The sequence below is a fragment of the Balaenoptera acutorostrata genome, chromosome 10 (genome assembly GCF_949987535.1).
Source record: "Balaenoptera acutorostrata chromosome 10, mBalAcu1.1, whole genome shotgun sequence".
Classification (NCBI taxonomy): domain Eukaryota; kingdom Metazoa; phylum Chordata; class Mammalia; order Artiodactyla; family Balaenopteridae; genus Balaenoptera; species Balaenoptera acutorostrata.
The window spans coordinates 38,075,447-38,097,034 of NC_080073.1; the positions used below are offsets into that span (position 1 = coordinate 38,075,447).

Below are 21,588 nucleotides of genomic sequence, written 5' to 3' on the forward strand. Positions count from 1 at the left end.
AAGTCTGTATTAAAATGAACCACCACAGCTACAAAGTAAGTTGAGAGACTGAAATGATAGTGTACCACAAACTACACATATTTAAAGTGTAGAATTTGATGCTTTGGCATATACATACACCAGTGAAACCATGGCACAATTAAAATAATGACATTTGAATCACCCCCCAAAGTTTCCTCATATCTTTTTGTAATCTATCCCTCTCTTCAGGGGTAGATTGGCAGGCAACCATGTAACTGGTTTAAGGCATTACAAATTATTAGCATTTTCCAGAATTTTACCTAAATCAAATTTGAAATGTTCATCAGTCCTCCACTCACAAAATCACCACTACAGCCTTATTTATATTCCCAAGAATCTACATCTACTTCCTTCCTTTCACCCATAACCTACTGTGGTAACTACTCTACCTTCTCTCGCTTTATCACTCAACCCACTAGACTCTGGCTTTCTGCCACTATCATCCTATGACTACATGGGATTCTCTAAAACATCACCAATGGCCTTCTGTCAAACACAATGGCCCCTACTCAGTACTCATTCTATTCTACTAGACTACTCCACAGTACTTGAAATCATTAATTACTCTGTTTTTTAAAAACTTTCTTTTCCTTAGCTATGACCTCCATTTCTCAAACTCCATGTGCTAATACCTCTTTTTCTGTCCTCCAAGATGCTGGCAGTCTTTAAAGTCTCATTTCCAGCCCTATGCTATCATAGCAGTTGTTGTTATAGCAACAGAAACAAATATTTACTGTACTGTTACCATATGCTAGGTGCTGTGTTAAGAGCTTCATATAAGCTCATTGATTTCTAACAATTCTACAAGATAAGTAATAATGTTACACTCATTTCAAATTACATACAAAATTAAGAGAGAACAGTATATTGAACCTCCACAAACCTACCACCCAGCTTCAACAATGATCAATGTTTTGCCAACCTTGATTAATTAATACCCACGTATATATTCTCACCCATTGCCATACTTTAGAGCAAATTTCAGAAATTACCCATAAGTACTTAAATATGTATCTTTTAACAGGTGCTTACTATTTCTCCAATAAACTCTATTTCATGGTTATACTGTATGGCAATAGTGAATCTGTGCCTCTGTTAAATGACAGATTCCCTGCTGCCGAAGAGACATAATCCAAATTCCTTAGGATTCCTTATAGTCTTTGGTATATAAGACTCTGTAAATATGGATCCAATGTACCTTTCCTGCCTTACCATCCATCACTTTCATCCAGGCACTATGCCCTAGCCAGTTTGGACTATTTACCATTCCCTGAACATGCCTTGCAATTTCACGCCTCTATACTTCTGTTTTGCTGTGTAAAACATTCAGTAATGTCCTGTTCCTATCTGGCAGAATTCTAGGTACCCAGTTGACAATTACTGTATAAGAACTGATCCTGAAACCACAAAATGAAAGTAAATATAAATTCTCTTGAATTTCATTCCTTTTCTCTTGGGCATATGCTTTATAAAATGCACAGAATTATCATCAAATATCTGTTCTCCTTTTCCTTAATTTTATCTTATTCTCCTACTTTTTAATTCACAAAATTTAGTAGTACATATTACCTGCATATTATACTTCTCTTAAACTACAATTTTAATATATGGTCACAAAAATATATAACTGAAAGGGCATTTTATAGTAAAACTTTTTATACAAAGAAATGTTTTACCATTTACTAATTATTTCTGAATGCTATCTAGTTCAGACGCTATTTTATTTGGGCTATTTCAAGTTTTATTATTAGTATAAATTGTACATAACTAAAGACATAGTTTAATAAGTAAACTTTTTCATTTTTCTTTAGCCACTAATAGCTATGAAAAACCTATTGAAATTTCTAATTATTGTGATCATAATATTAAGATAAATAAAAGATATATAGGGATGCATTTTTTTATCATTCTATATGTGTAAAATCACTAAATGATTATCTTTTACAAACATGAAAGAATTTTCAACATAGTTCCATAAAATATCACTGCCACAGGGTGAAATTTAGTTAATACTGTCTTTCCATCTGTTAATTTTTTTAAGTTTAAGAATATAAATACTAGCTATCAAGAGGTATATACATACATGTCGCTAATAAATGCTACAGTAATCTAAGATTCTAGAATGGAGTTGGTATTACCAAAATACACAACCTCAAAAGTACTACATTAGCCCAAACTAAAAATATTAAAGGAGTCTGATCAGACAAAATGAGCTCTAACACTTCTTTTCTTTTTTTTTGGCTGTGCCGCTCGGCTTGTGGGATCTTAGTTACCCAACCAGGGTTTAAACCCGGGCCACCGCAGTGACAGCACCGAGTCCTAACCACTGGACCGCCAGAGAATTCCTTCTAACACTTTAGATTAGTGTCATCTGGTTCCCTCATTTTGATTAGTTTATCAAATCATTGCTAAGATTAATCACAAAATGGCCTCTCCCACAGGCTCTAAACACCTTTGTTTCAGGAAAAAGAATTTAGAAAATAGGTATGAGATTCTGAGCACTTTTCCTTAACTCTAAAATAGAACTCTGATTAAACTGCTGGAGAAGCCACATGGAAAGATAGACCTTGAGGTTACAACATGTAGCTATTTCGGTGATCCAGCTGAGGACAGCCTTCTAGCCATCCCTGCCAACATACCACACGTGTGAGTAAACCCTTTTGAACGTTCCAGCCAGCTGAGCCCCCAGATACCTGTAGCCACAAGTGGTGTCACCTATACAGAATGATGATTAGTTTTAGTCCACTATATTTTGGGGTGCTTTGCAGCACAGCAATAGATTATTGTAAGGGTATCATCATTCATGTCCCACTTAACAAGGTTTTCAAGCCACACATTGTGCATCAACTGATATTTTAAAGGCAAAAATAAAATAATTTCAAAGACCACTGTCTCCACACTGATCCCCAAACCCTAGTATTCGAAGCAAGGTGGTGGGGTGGCTAAGATCACAAATATTAATAAAAATAAATAAATAGCATGTAATATCACAAATTACAGCTTTCCAATCATTTATAAGATTTCTCATTTATTCAAGTTCTAAATTTTTAACAATTTCAAATCAAGATAACAAACATAAAATACAAATAGAAATTATTTCCACACGAGCCTTCCTGAGATGTAAATAACACCTGAAAGTGTGTCTTAAAACTAGAGACACAAGGTAAAAAATTACCTACAAGCAGTGGTTCTTAACTGGGGCAATGTTACCACCACCACCCCACCTACCTCCCACCCCCAAGGCCCAGGGCCTTTGACAATGTCTGGAGACATTTTTCACTGCCACAACTTGAGAGGAGATGTTAGTGAGTGGAGGTCATATATGCTGCTAAATTTCTTATAATGTACAAGATAACAAAGAATTATCTGGCCCAAAATGTCAACAATGCCAAGGATAAGAAGCCCTAGCTATGAGGAATGAAAGTTTGAAGATATTGTCTTATGATCACTACCTTAAAAACTAACGAAACAAGTGATTCTACTGGTAAAATCGATGATTACAACTCTGAAAATTTTTATTTTTTAATAAAAATAATGTGATAATTTTGGCATTTTCTACATAAGAAAAAGCATAATACACTAAATATTAAGCCTACAGAAAATATATAAGAAAAACTGATAATATTATAGAAAAAGTAAAGCAGAAAGAAGTTTTTGCAAATGCATTACTGGAAAAAAATGTTGCTACATGTATTATAACTGCCAATTAAAATATATTTTGATCAAATTACTATTAATTGGTAATAGAATAAACACATAAATCTAGTCCATAAAATTAGCATTTGGCACTTAAAAGTCTTATTTAAATTCATATTTTAACAAGAACATTATGACCAACAGAGATGTATCTAACTGAACATTATTTTTAAAGTTTTTTCCATTTTAGAAATAAATTCATCTAACTAATCACATGACTACACAGGACTAGGCCTATGAAAAAGTCAATATACTTTTGTCAACTGTTTTAAGGAAAAAATATTAAATGTCCTAAATAGGCTTTTTCAAAATAAGCTTTGCACCTATTACCATACACACACTTTGCTGTCCTTTTTAAAAAGTCATTTTAATACTGCTGAGACAGAGTAGAGTCTGGTACAGTTCTATAAAGGGAAGAATGAATGTGGTTACTGTAAAAGATTCAAAGACCGACAAGTAAGAATTGTTTTTATATCAAACAAATATACTAGGCTGCTTTGTACATTAGAAAAGGTAACAGTAAACTTTTCATTACCTTTACATTTGGCTTCTTTGTTGAAACTCCTCTATACCAACCTAAAACAAAGCATACAAAAGATATTAAAATCATATTGTTGTCATTTTCTGTAAGAGACATTATTTTTAGGATAATTAGTTAATTAATGCAAAACTTTCTAGTAAGCTTTAGGCACTTTATGCCTTTATTAAGTGTAGTTTACTCCAAAAGAAATAATCTTACAATAAATACAACATTCCCAATTTTCATCAAAAAGCACAAAATCCCTTTCAACTGAATAAGACCAAAAAAAAAAAAATTAGAAAAGATTTCAGAGGACATATATTCAACTCCTTGATAATTCCCAGAGGAAACCGTTAGGGGTTAGGAAAATGCCAAAATCATATAGCTTTTTTGGTGGCAGATAGGGAGTACAGCCCAGACTTTCTATTTCCTGGTCTCATTGACTCTCCCATGCACTAAACTACACCACCCTCATTTCTTGGCTTTCCAGCTGCTGAAGTTGACATCAGTGCTTCATTTATTCCCTCTCACCATTCATACACAGCAATAACAATGAAAGTTAAAATTACACAATAAAAACAATTTTCAGAGAAAGGAAATTTTTTTACCAACTTTTCTCAAATCCAATCTATTATTTTCAGAGGGTTGCTATAGTTTCTCTACTTGGGTTTAAGGGGAAACAACTCCAATAAGTAGAAGAGGAAGCTAAGAATTATATTTAAAGGAGGAATATGAAGAAAAAAGAAAGAGGAGATTGTTGATGATAGCTAATATTAACTGAGAGCTTGCTATCCTTAATTCCATGTTCTGAAATTGAGTTGTTCCATGTATTAACCTTTAAGTCCCACAACAAAGCTATGAGGAAAAGAATCAACTTTTTCTCCCCTGAAATCATAACAAACAATAAAAGAATACCCTTATTTCTGTTTAGTACAACAGATGAGATCATAAATTTGAATAACTCAATTTACACTTGAGAGTCTCAATATCTTCATTTTTGGTAAGTGATAACCTTACCAATGTGACACTTTACCATATCTTAAACAGGATAAAGAATGACATCAGCAGGTATGGCAGAGTAAGGACTGCCAAAAAAACCCTATCCTCAGTAAAAGCAATAATAACACTGGCAAAAACTGTCAATATCAACTTTTTTAGAACTCTAGAAGCAAACTAAAGATTTGAAATATTCCAAAGAGTATTTACTCAAGAAATCTGAATCTCAGTCAGAACGACCCTTTTAACTTGCCCTATCCCATCTCCCTCTCCACAGCCCTGTGTTAAACTTGAAAACCAGTCCCACATTCACAGTGAAAACCAGAAAACTAACAGCCCCTGAAGAGGATGGAAAAGAAGAAATGCAGGAAGACCTAAATAAATGAAGAGGTTTATCATGTTCACGAATTATAAAACTTAGCACTGTTAAGATATCAATTATCCTTAAATTGATCTATAGATTCAATTCAATCCCAATCAAAATCCCAGAGAAATTTTTGGTATGGTATTAACAAGTTCTAAAATTTATAAGGAAAGACAAATGACTACTATAATAGTCAAAACAATTTTGAAAAAAGAAAAAATTTGAATGACCCACACTACCTGATTTTAAGACTTAATATAAACCTACCATAATTGAGAGTGTAATACTGGCTAAAGAATAGACACAGAGATCAATGAAATAGATTGTAAAATCCAGAAATTAACCCACACATAAACGAACAATTGATTTTTGACAAAGGTACAAAAGCACTTCAATGGAGAAATGGTAGTCTTTCAACAAACGGTGCTGAAACAATCAGACATACATATACAAAAAGAAAAAAAGAACCCCAACCTATACCTTGCACTATAAACAAAATTACCTCAAAATGTACCTAAAAGTGTAAAACTTATACAAGGACAACAAGAGACCATTTTTGTGATCTTGTGGCTAGACAAAGATTTCTTAAGCACACTCCATATAAGAATAAATTTTTAAGGTTATACTCCATTTATAGTTATTATAAAATATTGCCTATACTCCCAGTGTTGTACAATATATCCTGGTACCTTATTTTATACCTAATACTTTGTACCTCTTAATCCCCTACCCCTATATTGCCCCTCCCCCCTCCCCTCTCCCTACTGGTAACTACAAGTTTGTTCTCAATTAACAAATGGGCAGAGACCTGAACAGATACCTCACCAAAGAAGATATACAGTTGGCATATAAGCATATGAAAAGATGCTCAACATCATATGTGATTCAGGAGCTACAAAATAAAAAAATGAGATACCACTGCACACCTACTAGAAGAGCCACTATCCAAAACACTGACAACACCAAATGCTGATGAGGGTGTGGAGCAACAGGAACTTTGATTGCTGATGGGAATCCAAAATGGTACAGCCACTTTGGAAGACAGTTTGGCAATTTCTTACAAAACTAAATGTACTTTTACCACAAGATCCATCAGACTCACTCTTTGGTATTTATTCAAATGAGTTGAACACTTATGTCCACACAAAAACCTGCACATGGATATTTATAGCAGTTTTATTCATAAGTGCTTAAACTTAGAAGAAACGAAGATGACCTTCAATAGGTAAATGGATAAATAAAACTGTGGTACATCCAGACACTGTAATATTATCCAGTGATTTAAAAGAAATGAGCTATCAAGCCACAAAAAGACATGGAAGATCTTTAAATGCATATTACTAAATGAACGAAGCCAATATGAAAATGCCACACAGTGTATGATTCCAACTATATGACAATCTGGAAAAGGCAAAACCATGGAGACAGTAAAAAGATCAACGGCTGCCAAGGGTTAGCGGGGAGGGAGGGATAAATAGGTGAAGAGAATTTTTAGGGCAGTAAAACTACTCTGTATAATACTATAGTGGCAGATACATGTCATGATATATTTATCTAAACCAATAGTGTGTACAACGCCAAGAGTGAACTCTGATGTAAACTATGGACTTTGGGTGATAATGATTTGTCAATGTAGGTTCATCAATTGTAACAAGTGTACCCATTCTAGTGAGTGATGTTGATACTGGGGGAGGCTGCACATGTGTGAAGGCAGGGGGTATACCGGAACTCTCTGTACTTTCCACTCAATTTTGTCTAAAACTGCTCTAAAAAATAAAGTCTTTTGTTTTTTTAACGCATTTACTATATGTAATCCCACACCTAGGTATTTGCCCAATACAAAAAAGCCTACACTAAAATCTATACTCATTGTTTATAACAACTTTATTCATAACAATCAAAAACAAAACAATTCAAATGTCCATCAACTGCTGCAGAGATAAATAAAATGTGGTTTCAACCTGTATGATGAAATACTGCTAAGGAAGAACACACTACAGATACATATGACATGAATGGCTTTCCAATGCATTATGCTAAGTGAAAAAAGCCAGACACTATATAATGTGTGATTCCATTTATATGATACTCTGGAAAACACAAAACTAGAAGGACAGATCAGTGGTTGCCAGGGTTGAGAGAAAGGGGTTGGGAAGGAAGTTTGACTACAAGGAGCATGATGTTATATTTGGGGGTGGTGAAAATGTTCTATATCTAGATTGTGATGATGGTTACAAGATTATGCATTTGCCAAAATTCACAAAATTCTTATGACTATACTCCAAAAAGGATGACTCTTCCTGTATATAGGTTACACCTCAATAACCTGACTGAAATAAATACACACACAATACTATACTTCACATCTACCACAATGGTTAGAATTTTTATTTGAAATTCTAACAATATCAGGTGTTGGCAAGACAATGTAGAGTGATCAGATACTGCTAGTGAGGGCGATAATAAATGGTCCCCACTTTCAAAAACAATGCAATATTATCTGCATATTGTATGACACTGAAATTCTACTCCCATATATTATCCCCTATACAACAGCATTGAATTGGGGATATTACTCACTCTAGAGGAATTTTTAGAAATCTGTGGGGTGGTTCTGAGTTACCAGAGAAGATATTAAAAATATTTATATTTTGAAAAGTCAAAGATTCTTAGAAGAAAATATAGGAGTAAATCTTCATGACCTTGGGTTAAGCAACAATTTCACACAGAAGCAACAACAAAGTCCCAATTTTTTATGTTTTTATAAAACAACAGTGAGAGAATAACTGGGATAAAATCACATGCAGATTAAGCACCACCTCAAGATTTCAGGTAAGCACTTGATCAGATAACATAACATGTTTACAGAGGTCAGCCATTTCTCATCAAGTAAACTCTCACAATATTGTTTATCAAAAAGCTCTGTCCTGGGCTTCCCTGGTGACACAGGCGTTGAGAATCCGCCTGCCAATGCAGAGGACACAGGTTCGAGCCCTGGTCCAAGAAGATCCCACAGGCCACGGAGCAACTAAGCCCGTGCGCCACAATTACTGAGCCTGTGCTCTGGAGCCCGCGAGCCATAACTACTGAAGCCCGTGTGTCTAGAGCCCATGCTCTGCAACAGGAGAAGCCACCGCATTGAGAAGCCCACGCACCGCAGCGAAGAGTGGTCCCCGCTTGCCACAACTAGAGAAAGCTTGCACGCAGCAACAAAAGCCCAACGCAGCCAAAAATAAATAAATAAAAATAAATAAATTTACTTTAAAAAAAGTCAACAGTAAATCAACAGAATCAACAGTAAAAAGATGTTTTTAATGAGCTAGTACAATGACACATCTTCTAAATTTCTGTTTTCCTATTACAATAACCCTGGACAATGTACGTTTGCAACTATAATTCTCTCCTTTCATTTTCATCATTTATCTTTGACTTTCCAAGGTTTCACAGTGCTGGCACACAAAGTGAAACCCCTTTGATGGTCAGACTGCCGGACTCCTCATCAATTTCACTGTCACCATATACATTTAATAGAAGAGTGTATCAGTCTTTCTCATCTGATGAGTCAACATCTGATGGTTTGATCACTGTTAGGAACGTTAAGAGTCAGATATATTTTTATACTTTAGCATTTTCAGATATAAATTTTTGTAGAAAATTGAATGAGGAAAGGAACGTATTCTTAAAACACCAAGTTTATAACTTACTACAAAGACTGCTTCCTTCAGGGAATCAATTATCATGTATACCTTAGACTTAAGTCACATCATGATTGAATTCTAAGAAATGCTAAACTAGTGTTGCCTCCCGAAACACCAGCTCCTCCTTCCTCAATAACTTGCTACAACTCTCCAACTTCTAAGCTAGGGGAATGTTACTCACAGGATTTCACCCAAATATTTGGTGATATAACTTTATAATGCAAGAATTACTGGGGAAAGTTTGGGTGTTGTCTTCAAACTCCAAAAGCAAAGTATAACTCCTTGAGCCTGCTCAAAACTGTCCAATGGCATCGCATCTCAAAATAAAATCCAAAATCCTGGGACCCCCCCTGGTGGTTCAGTGGTTAAGAATCCGCCTGCCATTGCAGGGAACACGGGTTCAAGTCCTGGTCCGGGAAAATTCCCACATGCCGCGGAGCAACTAACCCCGTGTGCCACAACTAGTGAAACTGTGCTCTAGAGCCCACGAGCCACAACTACTGAGCCCACGTGCCACAAATACTGAAGCCCGCGCGCCTAGAGCCTGTGCTCCACAACAAGAGAAGCCACCGCAATGAGAAGCCCACGCACTGCAACGAAGAGTAGCCCCCACTCACCGCAACTAGAGAAAGCCCGCGGCAGCAACAAAGACCCAATGCAGCCAAAAAAAAAATCAATCCAAAGTCCTTACTACAACCTCTGCTTATTGCATCTCCCACCACACTCTCTGCTCCTCCCTAACCAACCCCTCAACTACAGCCATACCAGTTTCGCTGCAATTCCTTCAACTCACTAAGCAAGCTCCCATACCTCAGGACTTTTATACTCCATGCCACATATGCCTGGCCTGCTCTTCTCCTAGAGAACCACAGAATTGCTTCCTCACTTCCATCTATTCTCTGCCCAAATGTTATCTTCTCAGCAAAGGCCTTCCATGATTATCCTATATAAATACATAGAAAACATAACCCCCCACCCCACCCCAATGCACACTATCACTCTATCTCTTTCTACCTGTTTTGTCCTTCCTTATTCTTCTCAATGAGAAGTTTGTTTTATCCTTTTCAGCTGAGTCCCAGCTGAAAGTGCTTGATCAGCATTAGGCACTCAAATATTTGGTAACTGAAAGAAATTAATAAATCTGTAATATATGGGCTAATAATACCTAACTGGCAAGTGGTGTTGATAAAGTTGATATATGTAAAGTGCCTTGAACAATGTCTCATACTCAATTACTGGGGGTGGGGGGGGGAATGACAGAGAAACTAGACACACTAAAACTCTATGTCTGCTAAATAATACTGTAAAGTGTATTTCTAAACCTCCCCAAAGGAGACTGGGCCTATAGGGGGAAAAAAAAAAACCTGCAGTCAGAAGTTTCTTAATATAAATGGTGTTCATTCTAAGAAACATTAAGGGCCCAAAAATATACTCCTAAATGGCCCTCTTAAATCATTTCTGGAAAAAGTAGGGATATAAATAAAAAAGAAATACTCTTACCCATCTAACAGAGATTCAAATTAGTGCATGAATTAATACCCGTGTTCTCCTTTCTCACCAGCAAAATGTTGATACAGACACTTGTACAGAGAAGATTTACTACTGCAACAGAAAGTACAATCACTGAACCTAAAACTGGAGAGAATGAGTATGAAGGGCCTCCAAACACATGGAAAGTAACTCTTCCAACATTAAACAAAAATGACTTTTTCACCATATAATCTGTCCATAATTAATTATCACTAATAGAACCTGAATGACGAATATGACTTTAGCCACAATCCCTTTATTCTTAAAAAGCCACCATTGAATCTTTCATGCTTACAACCATAACTCTGTCTCAATGGACTTTTACTTATAACTCACCTTCATACAAAATGCTATCTAGAGCTATCCATCCACTGGAGGGCTTTATATTTCTGACCTAAAGTAAGATTTCTACTAAAATCAACAAAATGTAGAAAGTAAATTAGGAATAGGATAGCTAAAATAAACCAAAATGTCCCTTTAGTGTCCCAAAACACAGACTGGCCTAAGAGAATAAGCTTATTTTCTTAGTCTACATAGTTTTTTACTGGGTGTACAGTTTTCATGAAAAGCCAAACTAGGTTTCCTGTTAGCTAGGTTTACAAAAATTCTTTATAACATCAAATTTATCAGCACAAGAAATAAGTAACAGTCACTACTGAGAAAAATTCTATGCTGCAAAGAGCCAGGAAAAGAACCAGTACCAAGTAAAAAAATTAAATGTGGGTTGTAATCCCACATAAAAAAATACATCAATGCAAATATAATCTCACTTGAAAAAATTGTAGAAGGCCCACAAGATAAGATAGAAAATGACAAAACAGAAAAGTAAAGTGGAAAAACAACAGTAAAACCAAAAGCTCTAAGATATTAACTGGACTCTGAAATATTAGACTTGATTTTAGGGACCCCGTGAAAGCATGTAGTGTAGTGATACTGTGGCACAGATGTCTAATAAAAATGTTTCCTTATGGAGTTTGTATTCCTCCAATCTTGGCCTCATTTGATATAGAAACAGTCCCATGTTGTGTTAACTTCTTTCACCCAGACATTACAATACTTGTGAAGACCACTGAAAAAGTGACACATTTTCATTTCATCAACTTAAATGTTATTGGTTACATTTACTAAAAATGGTAATTTTACCTAAAATAAAATTTTAAATTACATACTAGTAAAGTTAGAAAACTCAATAATGTATATACAAAAAGTCTACTTTAAAAATGTCAGAAATTTAGACTCTAAAAATGCCATTTTATAAAATGTGATTAAAAATTAAGGTAGTAAATGAAAATTTCTAATTGAGATGCAATATTAAGTCCTGTTTTATACTGAAATCACTAGGGATTTTACTTTAGTTTTTTTTTTAACATCTTTATTGGAGTATAATTGCTTTACAATAGTGTGTCAGTTTCTGCTTTATAACAAAGTGAATCAGTTATACATATACATATATCCCCATATCTCCTCCCTCTTGCGTCTCCCTCCCTCCCACCCCTCTAGGTGGTCACAAAGCACCGAGCTGATCTCCCTGTGCTATGCGGCTGCTTCCCACTAGCTATCTATTTTACATCTGGTAATGTATATATGTCCATGCCACTCTCTCACTTTGTCCCAGCTTACCCTTCCCCCTCCCCGTGTCCTCAAGTCCATTCCCTAGTAGGTCTGCGTCTTTATTCCTGTCTTGCCCCTAGGTTCTTCATGACCTTTTTTTGTTTGTTTTTTAGATTCCATATATATGTGTTAGCACACAGCATTTGTTTTTCTCTTTCTGACTTGCTTCACTCTGTATGACAGACTCTAGGTCCATCCACCTCAATACAAATAACTCAATTTCGTTTCTTTTTATGGTTGAGTAATATTCCATTGTATATATGTGCCACATCTTCTTTATCCATTCATCTGTTGATGGACACTTAGGTTGCTTCCATGTCCTGGCTATTGTAAATAGAGCTGCAATGAACATTGTGGTACATGACTCTTTTTGAATTATGGTTTTCTCAGGGTATATGCCCAGTAGTGGGATTGCTGGGTCGTATGGTAGTTCTATTTTTCGTTTTTTAAGGAACCTCCATACTGTTCTCCATGGTGGCTGTATCAATTTACATTCCCACCACAGTGCAAGAGGGTTCGCTTTAGGAGTTATTCAAAGTGTATTCTATTTAAGTAATTATTCCACAAAGGAGATTGAAAAATATAGAAAATAGATTTTTAAATAAAATATAACCATATCAGACTGAAGAGCAAGAAGCAAATTGTAGATTTTAGAAAGACAGCTAGGGATTCACTAGACTCTCAAATATAATAAAACTCAGAGAAAACATTACATACTATTTAAAGGTAATTAATGTACAAAAAATAGAACTGAGAATACTGGATTGTCAAAGAAGTAGTAAAGTAGCACACTAGTGTGTATGTGTGCTTACTGTCACTAAGTAAGTGCTCAGTGAGGATTTAACATGTGAATGAAATGAGACAGATGTAAGGGTTTACATTTGTCAACTTAACTCTGGATTGATTATACCTTCCACAATTGGTGTATAAACACACTTGGTGTATAAATTTAAAAGTCAGTTCAAGCCTGATTTTTTTTAAAAAAACAAAAACACTTTAAAACTTTAATCCCATTAGGTTAGAAAAGCAATCAGTAAGAAAGGAAATACAAATTAAGAAGAAAGGCTGTTTGGGAAAATATTCTGGATCCTGTGTGTAAATACATATATGAAAGATTAATTCATCTGAAGGCTACAATTATTTAAACATATAGACAAAAAAATAGTGGTCACCTGTCCCTGTGCCATGCTCTGTGCCAGGCGTTTTCACATCTACAATCCCAAAACACTGCTGAATACCACTTTGTTAAATATGCATCATCATTTAGATTGTGAAATGTCCTTGCCAATGTAAGTAAGGCTGTACTATCAAAAAGAGCCAACACTACCACTACAATTGCTACTGACAGAGAGGCTACAGAACAGTGTTAGCAGTGTTAACCCAAAAGAATGAAGCCTCTATATAATTCAGGCCTTGTGACGGTCAACAATCAGCAATCCTTTACAAAGATTCCGGATGCAAACCAATCAAGCCAGATCAAAAGTACCAAATGAAGTCCAACAAAAAGTATCCTTCAATAAGAAGTTTCAGACTTTTTATTTCGAAGGTATAACATATTCTTCACCGTCTGACAAAAGGAAAAAAATGCAAATGTATCTATCCCCACTCCCATCCCAGGGCTAACAGCTGCTCAGGAAGTAGAGACAGGTAGACAACAAGCGCAATTTCTATTCTATTCCATATCATGATTAAAAATAGTTTACAAAATCATCATTCATTATGAAGGGCAGATTTGCATGTAGATCCACTTTAGAGATCATTTAAGTAACCAACTATAAAATCAAGGACCAAAATACTAATTTTTTCTTTGGTATATCAATAAAAATATGCACAGCCCATCTAATTCTTTATCCTTTTTCCAATTATATAACTAATAGGCAGGAAAGAAAGTACCAACCACTTACATGAAAAAAGAAACTTACAGAGAATTCAGCCCCAAAGTGGGGGAACATAATTATTCAAAAGGTCTACATTCAAAATCCTCTTTCCATTATTTTCATTGAAAACTGTTAAAGAATAACCTTGTGTATTTATTTGCATAAAAAATAATTTAATGCTATTTTAAATCTTCACTTATGAGCAGTAAGTATAAAAGACAATAATTGGCAATAAATAAACGTACATTAAAAAATAAGAACTTTTACTTCCAAATGAGTTATTGTTCCCTTAAGAGTAGTCATTCGGGAGAACCATAAACAAATTTCAATAATATTGTCATTGATTAAGATATTTTTTAAACTCTTTTAGAATTCAAATATATATAAAATACATTTACTAACTTCTGGTTCTAGCCCTGGCAAAACACTTTGCATTAGACAAATATAAACCTGAACAAAATACATGAAACAATTGTGTAAGAGCAATGGAGAGCAACTATCATAGACAAGATCTAAGGAACTATAATCCTTGAAAAAAGAGAATCACATCAAAGCGAGCTCATCATTCAGCTGAGTTTTTCCCTGAGGACATCCCAGCAAAAATGAGAGTCCCACTGAGGTAAGAAGAAAAGGGTTGACACTGAGAGCTACCTGATACAATCCCCACTCTTGGGATTGCCTAATTCCTACAGTTCTAATTCAGGGCAAGGTTCCAAGAAGCCCAGCAGAAAGTAGCAGCTGACAGGCTAAAGAGCTGAACAGAGCCACATTACCTTTAGGAGAACTATAATAATACAGTGACTTTTCAACAGAAATGATGGAAATCAAAAGTTAATGAAGTAAACCTTTAAAATGCTAAAAGTAAGTATTCATCAACCTGGGTGTAGAATACTACACCCAGGGAAAAGATCTTTCAAAATGATGACAAATGAAAAAACAGATTCACATAAACAAAAGCTGAATGAATGTGCAGCAAACCTGCACTAAAGAAGCATTACTAAAAGGAGTACTTATGGTAAAATGAAAGTGATCCCAGATGCACCCATGAAAAAGAAGAAAGAAACAGCACTGGAAAGGGTAAAAATGTGGGCAAACAAATGAATATAGACAGAAGATATATGACAATAGTGGTACAAAAGGTAATAAAGGAGTAAACGCAATTAAATCACTGTAAAGTTCACGCATTGTTGGAAGGTGTAAAAGTAAAAATTCAAGGTAGACTCTAATAATTCAAGGATGTATGTTTTAACTCTAGGGTAACACCAAGGGACACATAAAATACTTCAAAACCAACAAGCTAATAGAGGAAAATAAATAGAAGTTGCTAAGTCAACTTAAGGAGGCAAGAAAAGATAAACAAATTAAGGCACAAAGACCAAAATGACAGACTTAAACCTAGCTAGATCAATAATTAAATCAACTGCAAATGAAATAATCCAAATTCTCAGACTAAACAAAAAGAAATCCCCTATTATGTGCTATTTACACACTACACACACACACACACACACACATTTAAACATAAGAATGTATAAAAGTTAAAAGTAGAAGCATAGGTGACTTTCACTTGGCCCAGAATAATGGAAGTCACTGAATCTCTCCACATAGCCTCCAAAGGACATACAGATTTTAAAAAAAAAAACAAAAAACATTAAAGCCATGATTAATCTATGCCTTCAACATTACTAAGTGTCAGGGAATACTATGGACTTCAAATTACATTTACGTAGAGAAAAACTCCAAATTAAAAAGAGCTAACTCTAGAGCACCTGCTCCTACTGTACTACTACATCTCCCACGCAGATGCAACACTTTTCTAAGACTGCCAGTTCTTTTTTACATGGATTCTCTGGACTTCTCCTCGCTTTCTACACACAGGCTTGCAGTGGTAGAATGAGTATTCTCAGTTTATATAGGCAAAAGAGTATGGCGCCTTGTCAAAACAAGGAACCTTGTCAAAACAAGTCAAGTACATGTAATATTCTAGGGCAAGCTCAACTGGTCATTCTGTCCTTGGATTTAAAAGGCGGATAATGGCAGCAAGGCAAATGGTGATGACAGCCTTCAATATGTCTGTTTCTCTCCCTCTCTCAAGTCTCACAAGTTTAATTTGTTCTGATTACTTTCTACATCTGGTGCTCATATGTCACCTTGATTATCACCCTTTACATTCATCCAGGAAATAACCTTCAAGAATCTCTCATGTGCTGGATTCTCTTGTTTCCTGAATCCCGCATCTTCTTATTGCTTTATTTACTGCTTTTAAAGGAACACATCCCCTAATACCTTCTTGAGAAAAATTATATGGAAGGAAAACTGAGACCTTTGCATGGCATAAAATATATTTAGTATACTCTCATATTCAATTCATGATTTGGCTGGGTTATAAAATTCTAGATTAGAAATCACCTTCTGTCAACATTTTGAAGACACTGCTCTACTGTCTTCTAGCTTCTATAGTTAAAATCTAATCCTCTGTATGTACTATGCTCTTTCCTGTCTCTGAATGCTTGCTGAATCTTGTGAAACATTGTGAAATTTCACAGTGATATGGGTTTATTTTCATTCATTTGTGTTAGGTACTTTCAATCTATCAATCTACGTCCTTCCATTCTGAAATACTTTCCTGAACTATTTCATCATTGATTTCTATCCTTCAGTTTCTCTCTTTTATGTTTCTGAATCTCCACCAGGTGATATATCTCTTGAAGCTGACCTCCAATTTTCTTATCTTCTCTAATTTTCTATGATTTGTATTTTTTCTCTACTTTCCAGGAAATTTCCTCAACTTTATCTTTCAACCCTTCTACTGAGATTTTTCATGTTTCATGATGTTCTATCATGTTTTTAATTTCCTAGGGCTCTTTTATGTTGGCTGAATGTTCCTTTTTTTATGGTATCCTGTTCTTGTTTCGTGGATGCTATGGCTTCCTTTATGTCTCAGAGTGGTATTAATGATAAGGTTTAAGTTTTTCCCACCCTATGTAGTCTCTTTCCCCACGGTGCTTTTTCTTTTTCTTTTTTGGGGGGAAGGAAGGGAGCCATCTTTCATATTAGAGGCATCCTCAAATATCTCGTATCCTCAGTTGTCTGCTCGATTTAAAAGGAAGTAAATCAAAAGTTAACTGGGGGAGTCCCCTGGTGGCCTAGTCGTTAGGATTCTGGGCCTTCACTGCTGTGGCCCGGGTTCAATCCCTGGTTGGGGAACTGAGATCCCACAAGTGCAGCAAAAAAGAAAAAGTTAACTGGAAGCTCTAAATGCATGTGTGAAGTTTGCTGACCTTCTGATTCACTGTATGGAGATCTGACTACCATTTGTTGTGAAAATTCTGATATCAAGGTATCTACTAGAGTCCAGTCAGGAAACAGAAACCACACCAACCTTTCAAAGAGGAAAAATTTTAATATAAAGAATCATTAACTAGGTAACCAAGACATGGAAGCAACCTAAATGTCCACCGACAGATGAATGGATAAAGAAGACATGGTATATATATACAATGGAATACTACTCAGCCATAAAGAAGAATGAAATAATACCATTTGCAGCAACATGGATGGACCTAGAGATGATCATACGAAGTGAAGTCAGAGAAAGACAAATATCATATGATAGCACTTATATGTGAAATCTAAAATATGATACAAATGAACTTACTTACAAAACAGAAACAGACTCACAGACACAGAAAACAAAACTTATGATTACCAAAAGGGAAGGAGGGAGGGATAAATTAGGAGTTTGGGATTATCATGTACAAACTACTATGTATAAAATAGATAAACAACAAGAAGAACTATATTCAATATCTTGTAATAAACTATAATGGAAAAGATATGAAAAAGAATATAAACACACACACACACACACACACACATATATAGCTGAATCACTTTGCTGTACACCAGAAACTAACACAACATTGTAAATCAACTATACTTTGATTTTTTTAAAAAGGAATCATTAAGTAGGTAAAAGATAGTAATTGATTAAAAATGTAAAAGAGGACTCTAGGATATAACTGAGGTAGCAACTACAAAAAACTATTGCCACTCTTCAGGCTAAGGGAAAAGTAGACAAGAAATAAAGCTTAGAAACTTAAAGAAGGGGTCCCAAAAGGCTAAGATACAGATCTCTGAGGAAGAGCGTGCTGTGGCAAAACATGCTAACCACGGCCACAGTGACAAATGCTGGACGCCATTCACGAGAACCAACACCACTGCCTGCCATAAGGAATACTGCAGGGACCAACTGCCTTCAGAGCAGTTTGCCAGTGGGATAAAATAAAAACAGGAAGAATCAACTCTCTTCATCAACCTCCAGCCTCATAGTCTCCCTACAATGCCCCTTTATTGGCAGAGCCTAACATAGATTTCGCTGTCAAAGAAGAAATGTGGTTTTCAGAGTCTCCAGCTCCAGCACCACAGGAAGGGCTAAGAAGGGCAGGTTTGGAACTTAGCGGCAGTAATAAGTCAATAACTGGCATAGTCAGCATCTTTAGGTCTCTCATCTTGCCATGTTCAGATAGCTGACAAAAGTCTTCTAATCTCCTGTTTGGAAGGTAAATGTCTGGCTGCCATGATTTCAAAGGCCAAGTGGAAGATGAAGGCTAGAAGTTTCCATATTCAATATTCTGTAGGCATGTCGTGACTTAATCACCCAGTTTTCAATACAGAACCTATTTCCTACAAAAACATGTATGAAGTCTCTCAATCCACAGATGCTCTATTATCCTTTATTTTCTAATAAACCTCAAAACTTCTACCAGATGAAGAAGGAGCAGCCACCAAATGAGCTGAAGTAAGGGAGAACACTTACATAATTTCATCCTCATTTCTAAAGGTATCTGGTGCTATAAGTCCCTATGCCTTTTAAGGATCTGCTGTGTAAATGAGGGTGGTTCCCAGATATTCCTACTACATGCTTGGGATTCAGATATCTTGGGTCTGTAAAGTCATAGTTTCCACTCTTCCAACGCCTTACCAACTTTCTGTGTCCCTGAGAGTATACTACATTTTTAAATCCCTGTATTTTCATTTTTGTAGTGTTTCAGCAACAAGCAAAACCAAATGCAGATAATCAATATTCCATGGTAACCCAAAAGCTCCCAACATTCTTTTCAACATGGTAACAAATTTTCATCCTTTTAGAGTTTGTAAGCTTACTTTAAAGAGTATTCCAAATACTTTTTGAAAAAAGTTCACTATTATTAGAATAATTATATAATTTGTCAAGGTGTCTACTACTCTAAGGATAAAATTCATCTGATGTATATAACATTTGTTTTTTAACAGTTTGTTAATTTATGGTCACATTTAATATTAAACAAAATCAAAAGAAGGATAAAGATCTGATACAAAGACGTATTCTTTTTTGAGTCCTCGTAGTAGCACTCAAACTGTAATGGAAAAATTATGAAAAACACCATCCAAGGTACATTCATTTGAAATATAAACTGTGGTTTCCTACTAAAAGCTCTAAGAATATTTCACTCATCCACCTAAAATTTCCATGCAAAAATAGCTATCTTGTATATCTTATAAAAGGGGAACTTGAGAAATCATAAGCTCATGCTCAGTCATAAACCTTCCACAACAGAGATAGACCCCTGATTTCCCAAGATCCACTTTATTATTCTCTCCACAAACCACTGACGTATCCTGATGAAGGTACACTATGAAATGGCAGTGAATAGGTAGGATGTGAAAATACAAAGAGGAGAGATACAGCAGTTTGAGATGCCTGGGGCCATTCAACAAAGGCTATGTGAGACTAATATTATCAGCATCATTCTGAACCCCTAACAAATCTGGTTTCAAATATGTACACAAAACTACAAAAATAAAAAATTACTACCCTCCTCTGCCCAAAACAGGCCATCTTCAAGACCCAGGGGAGGCAAACATCTGTCTATATAAAACTTCAAACCCTGGCGCTTATTTTCTATGACCCAGTCTATTGTTAACTTAAACTCTCATATAATACTCCACGAATGAAAACTTTCCTGGTGACCAGAAAACCATGAATTGCTCCAATGTCCAAAAACAGAAAACACATTTGTTAAGCGTTCATTCATTCACTTATTAATCTATTAGGAGAAACAGCTGTCCCACACAACCCAATAGACTTTAAAATGGAGCTCAAGAAACAGTGGTTTTTCCAAAAGTAGAGTCTCATTGAATGCCAAATAGCTTAATACTCAGGACAAAGAGAATCTTCTTTCTACCACATACCCCTATGTTCCCTTCAACCTCCTGATCTTCAGTTTCCTCAACTAAAATATAAAGGTAATAATGTTTCATATGGTTATTCTGAGAATCAGCTGAAATAATGAATGTATAATATCTACTACTATTACCCAGAATATGGTAGGTAGAAAGCAAATGACTATTTTTTAATAAGTTCTGTTTATGTATTTATTATTTATTTATTTATTTATATTTATTTTGGCTGCACTGGGTCTTAGTTGTGGCATGTCGGCTCTTAGTTGTGGCATGCAGACTTCTTAGCTGCAGCATGTGGACTCTTAGTTGCAACATGCAAACTCTTAGTTGCGGCATGCATGCAGGATCTAGTTCCCCAACCAGGGATTGAACCCGGGCCCCCTGCATTGGGAACGCGGAGTCTTACCCACTGGATCACCAGGGAAGCCCCGCAAATGTTTATTATAAAACTCTTACTTCTAAACATCAAGTTGCAAGCATAATGGAAAATCAGCCAAAGGCATTTAAAAGTAATGCTGTTAAGTGTTTAGAACTATATTATACAAAATAGTGTACAAAATTGTACACTAAGTACTATGATTTGAAATTGTGACAATTTTCATACATAAATCATTTCCTAAAGTTAATAAAAATGAAGTCTTTATAATTACAAGAATTCTTTCTTCTTATCGATAAGAAAGGTGCAAAATTTTACTATCCATAAATCTCATTAAAACTTAAAGTTTTACATGCCATTAGAAAGTGACAGGGAATATTTATCCAACAAAGTACAGTAGAGACTAATAAAAATAGTACCCAACCTAGGAGTCTCTTTAATTATTTATTATACAATTTTTCAATAACCTTGGAAGTAATGAAACATGTTTCATTTCTATATGTGTATCAGAAAGTTAACATTCCTTTGTTGACGCTGATACTGATTCTTGGTCTAAATATTAAAGCAGAACAAGATGAGAAAAGGAAAACCAATCCCATTAGTGGCCAAGATAGTGGAGCAGAGAGGCCCTGAGCTCACCTCTTCCCACAGGCACAGCAAAATTACACCTATTT

General features: G+C 35.4%; 1 protein-coding gene across 5 annotated transcripts in view; it reads right to left on the minus strand.

Annotated features, from left to right (window-relative positions):
• The window catches only part of DOCK3 (dedicator of cytokinesis 3), a 403,408-nt gene that overhangs the window by 318,638 nt on the left and 63,182 nt on the right, over positions 1-21,588 (minus strand). For all 5 annotated transcript variants that reach the window (XM_057555412.1, XM_057555413.1, XM_057555411.1 and 2 more), the window contains exon 3: positions 4,253-4,293. In XM_057555412.1, the coding sequence (XP_057411395.1) occupies positions 4,253-4,293 (41 nt within the window). The remainder of the gene's footprint in view (positions 1-4,252; positions 4,294-21,588) is intronic.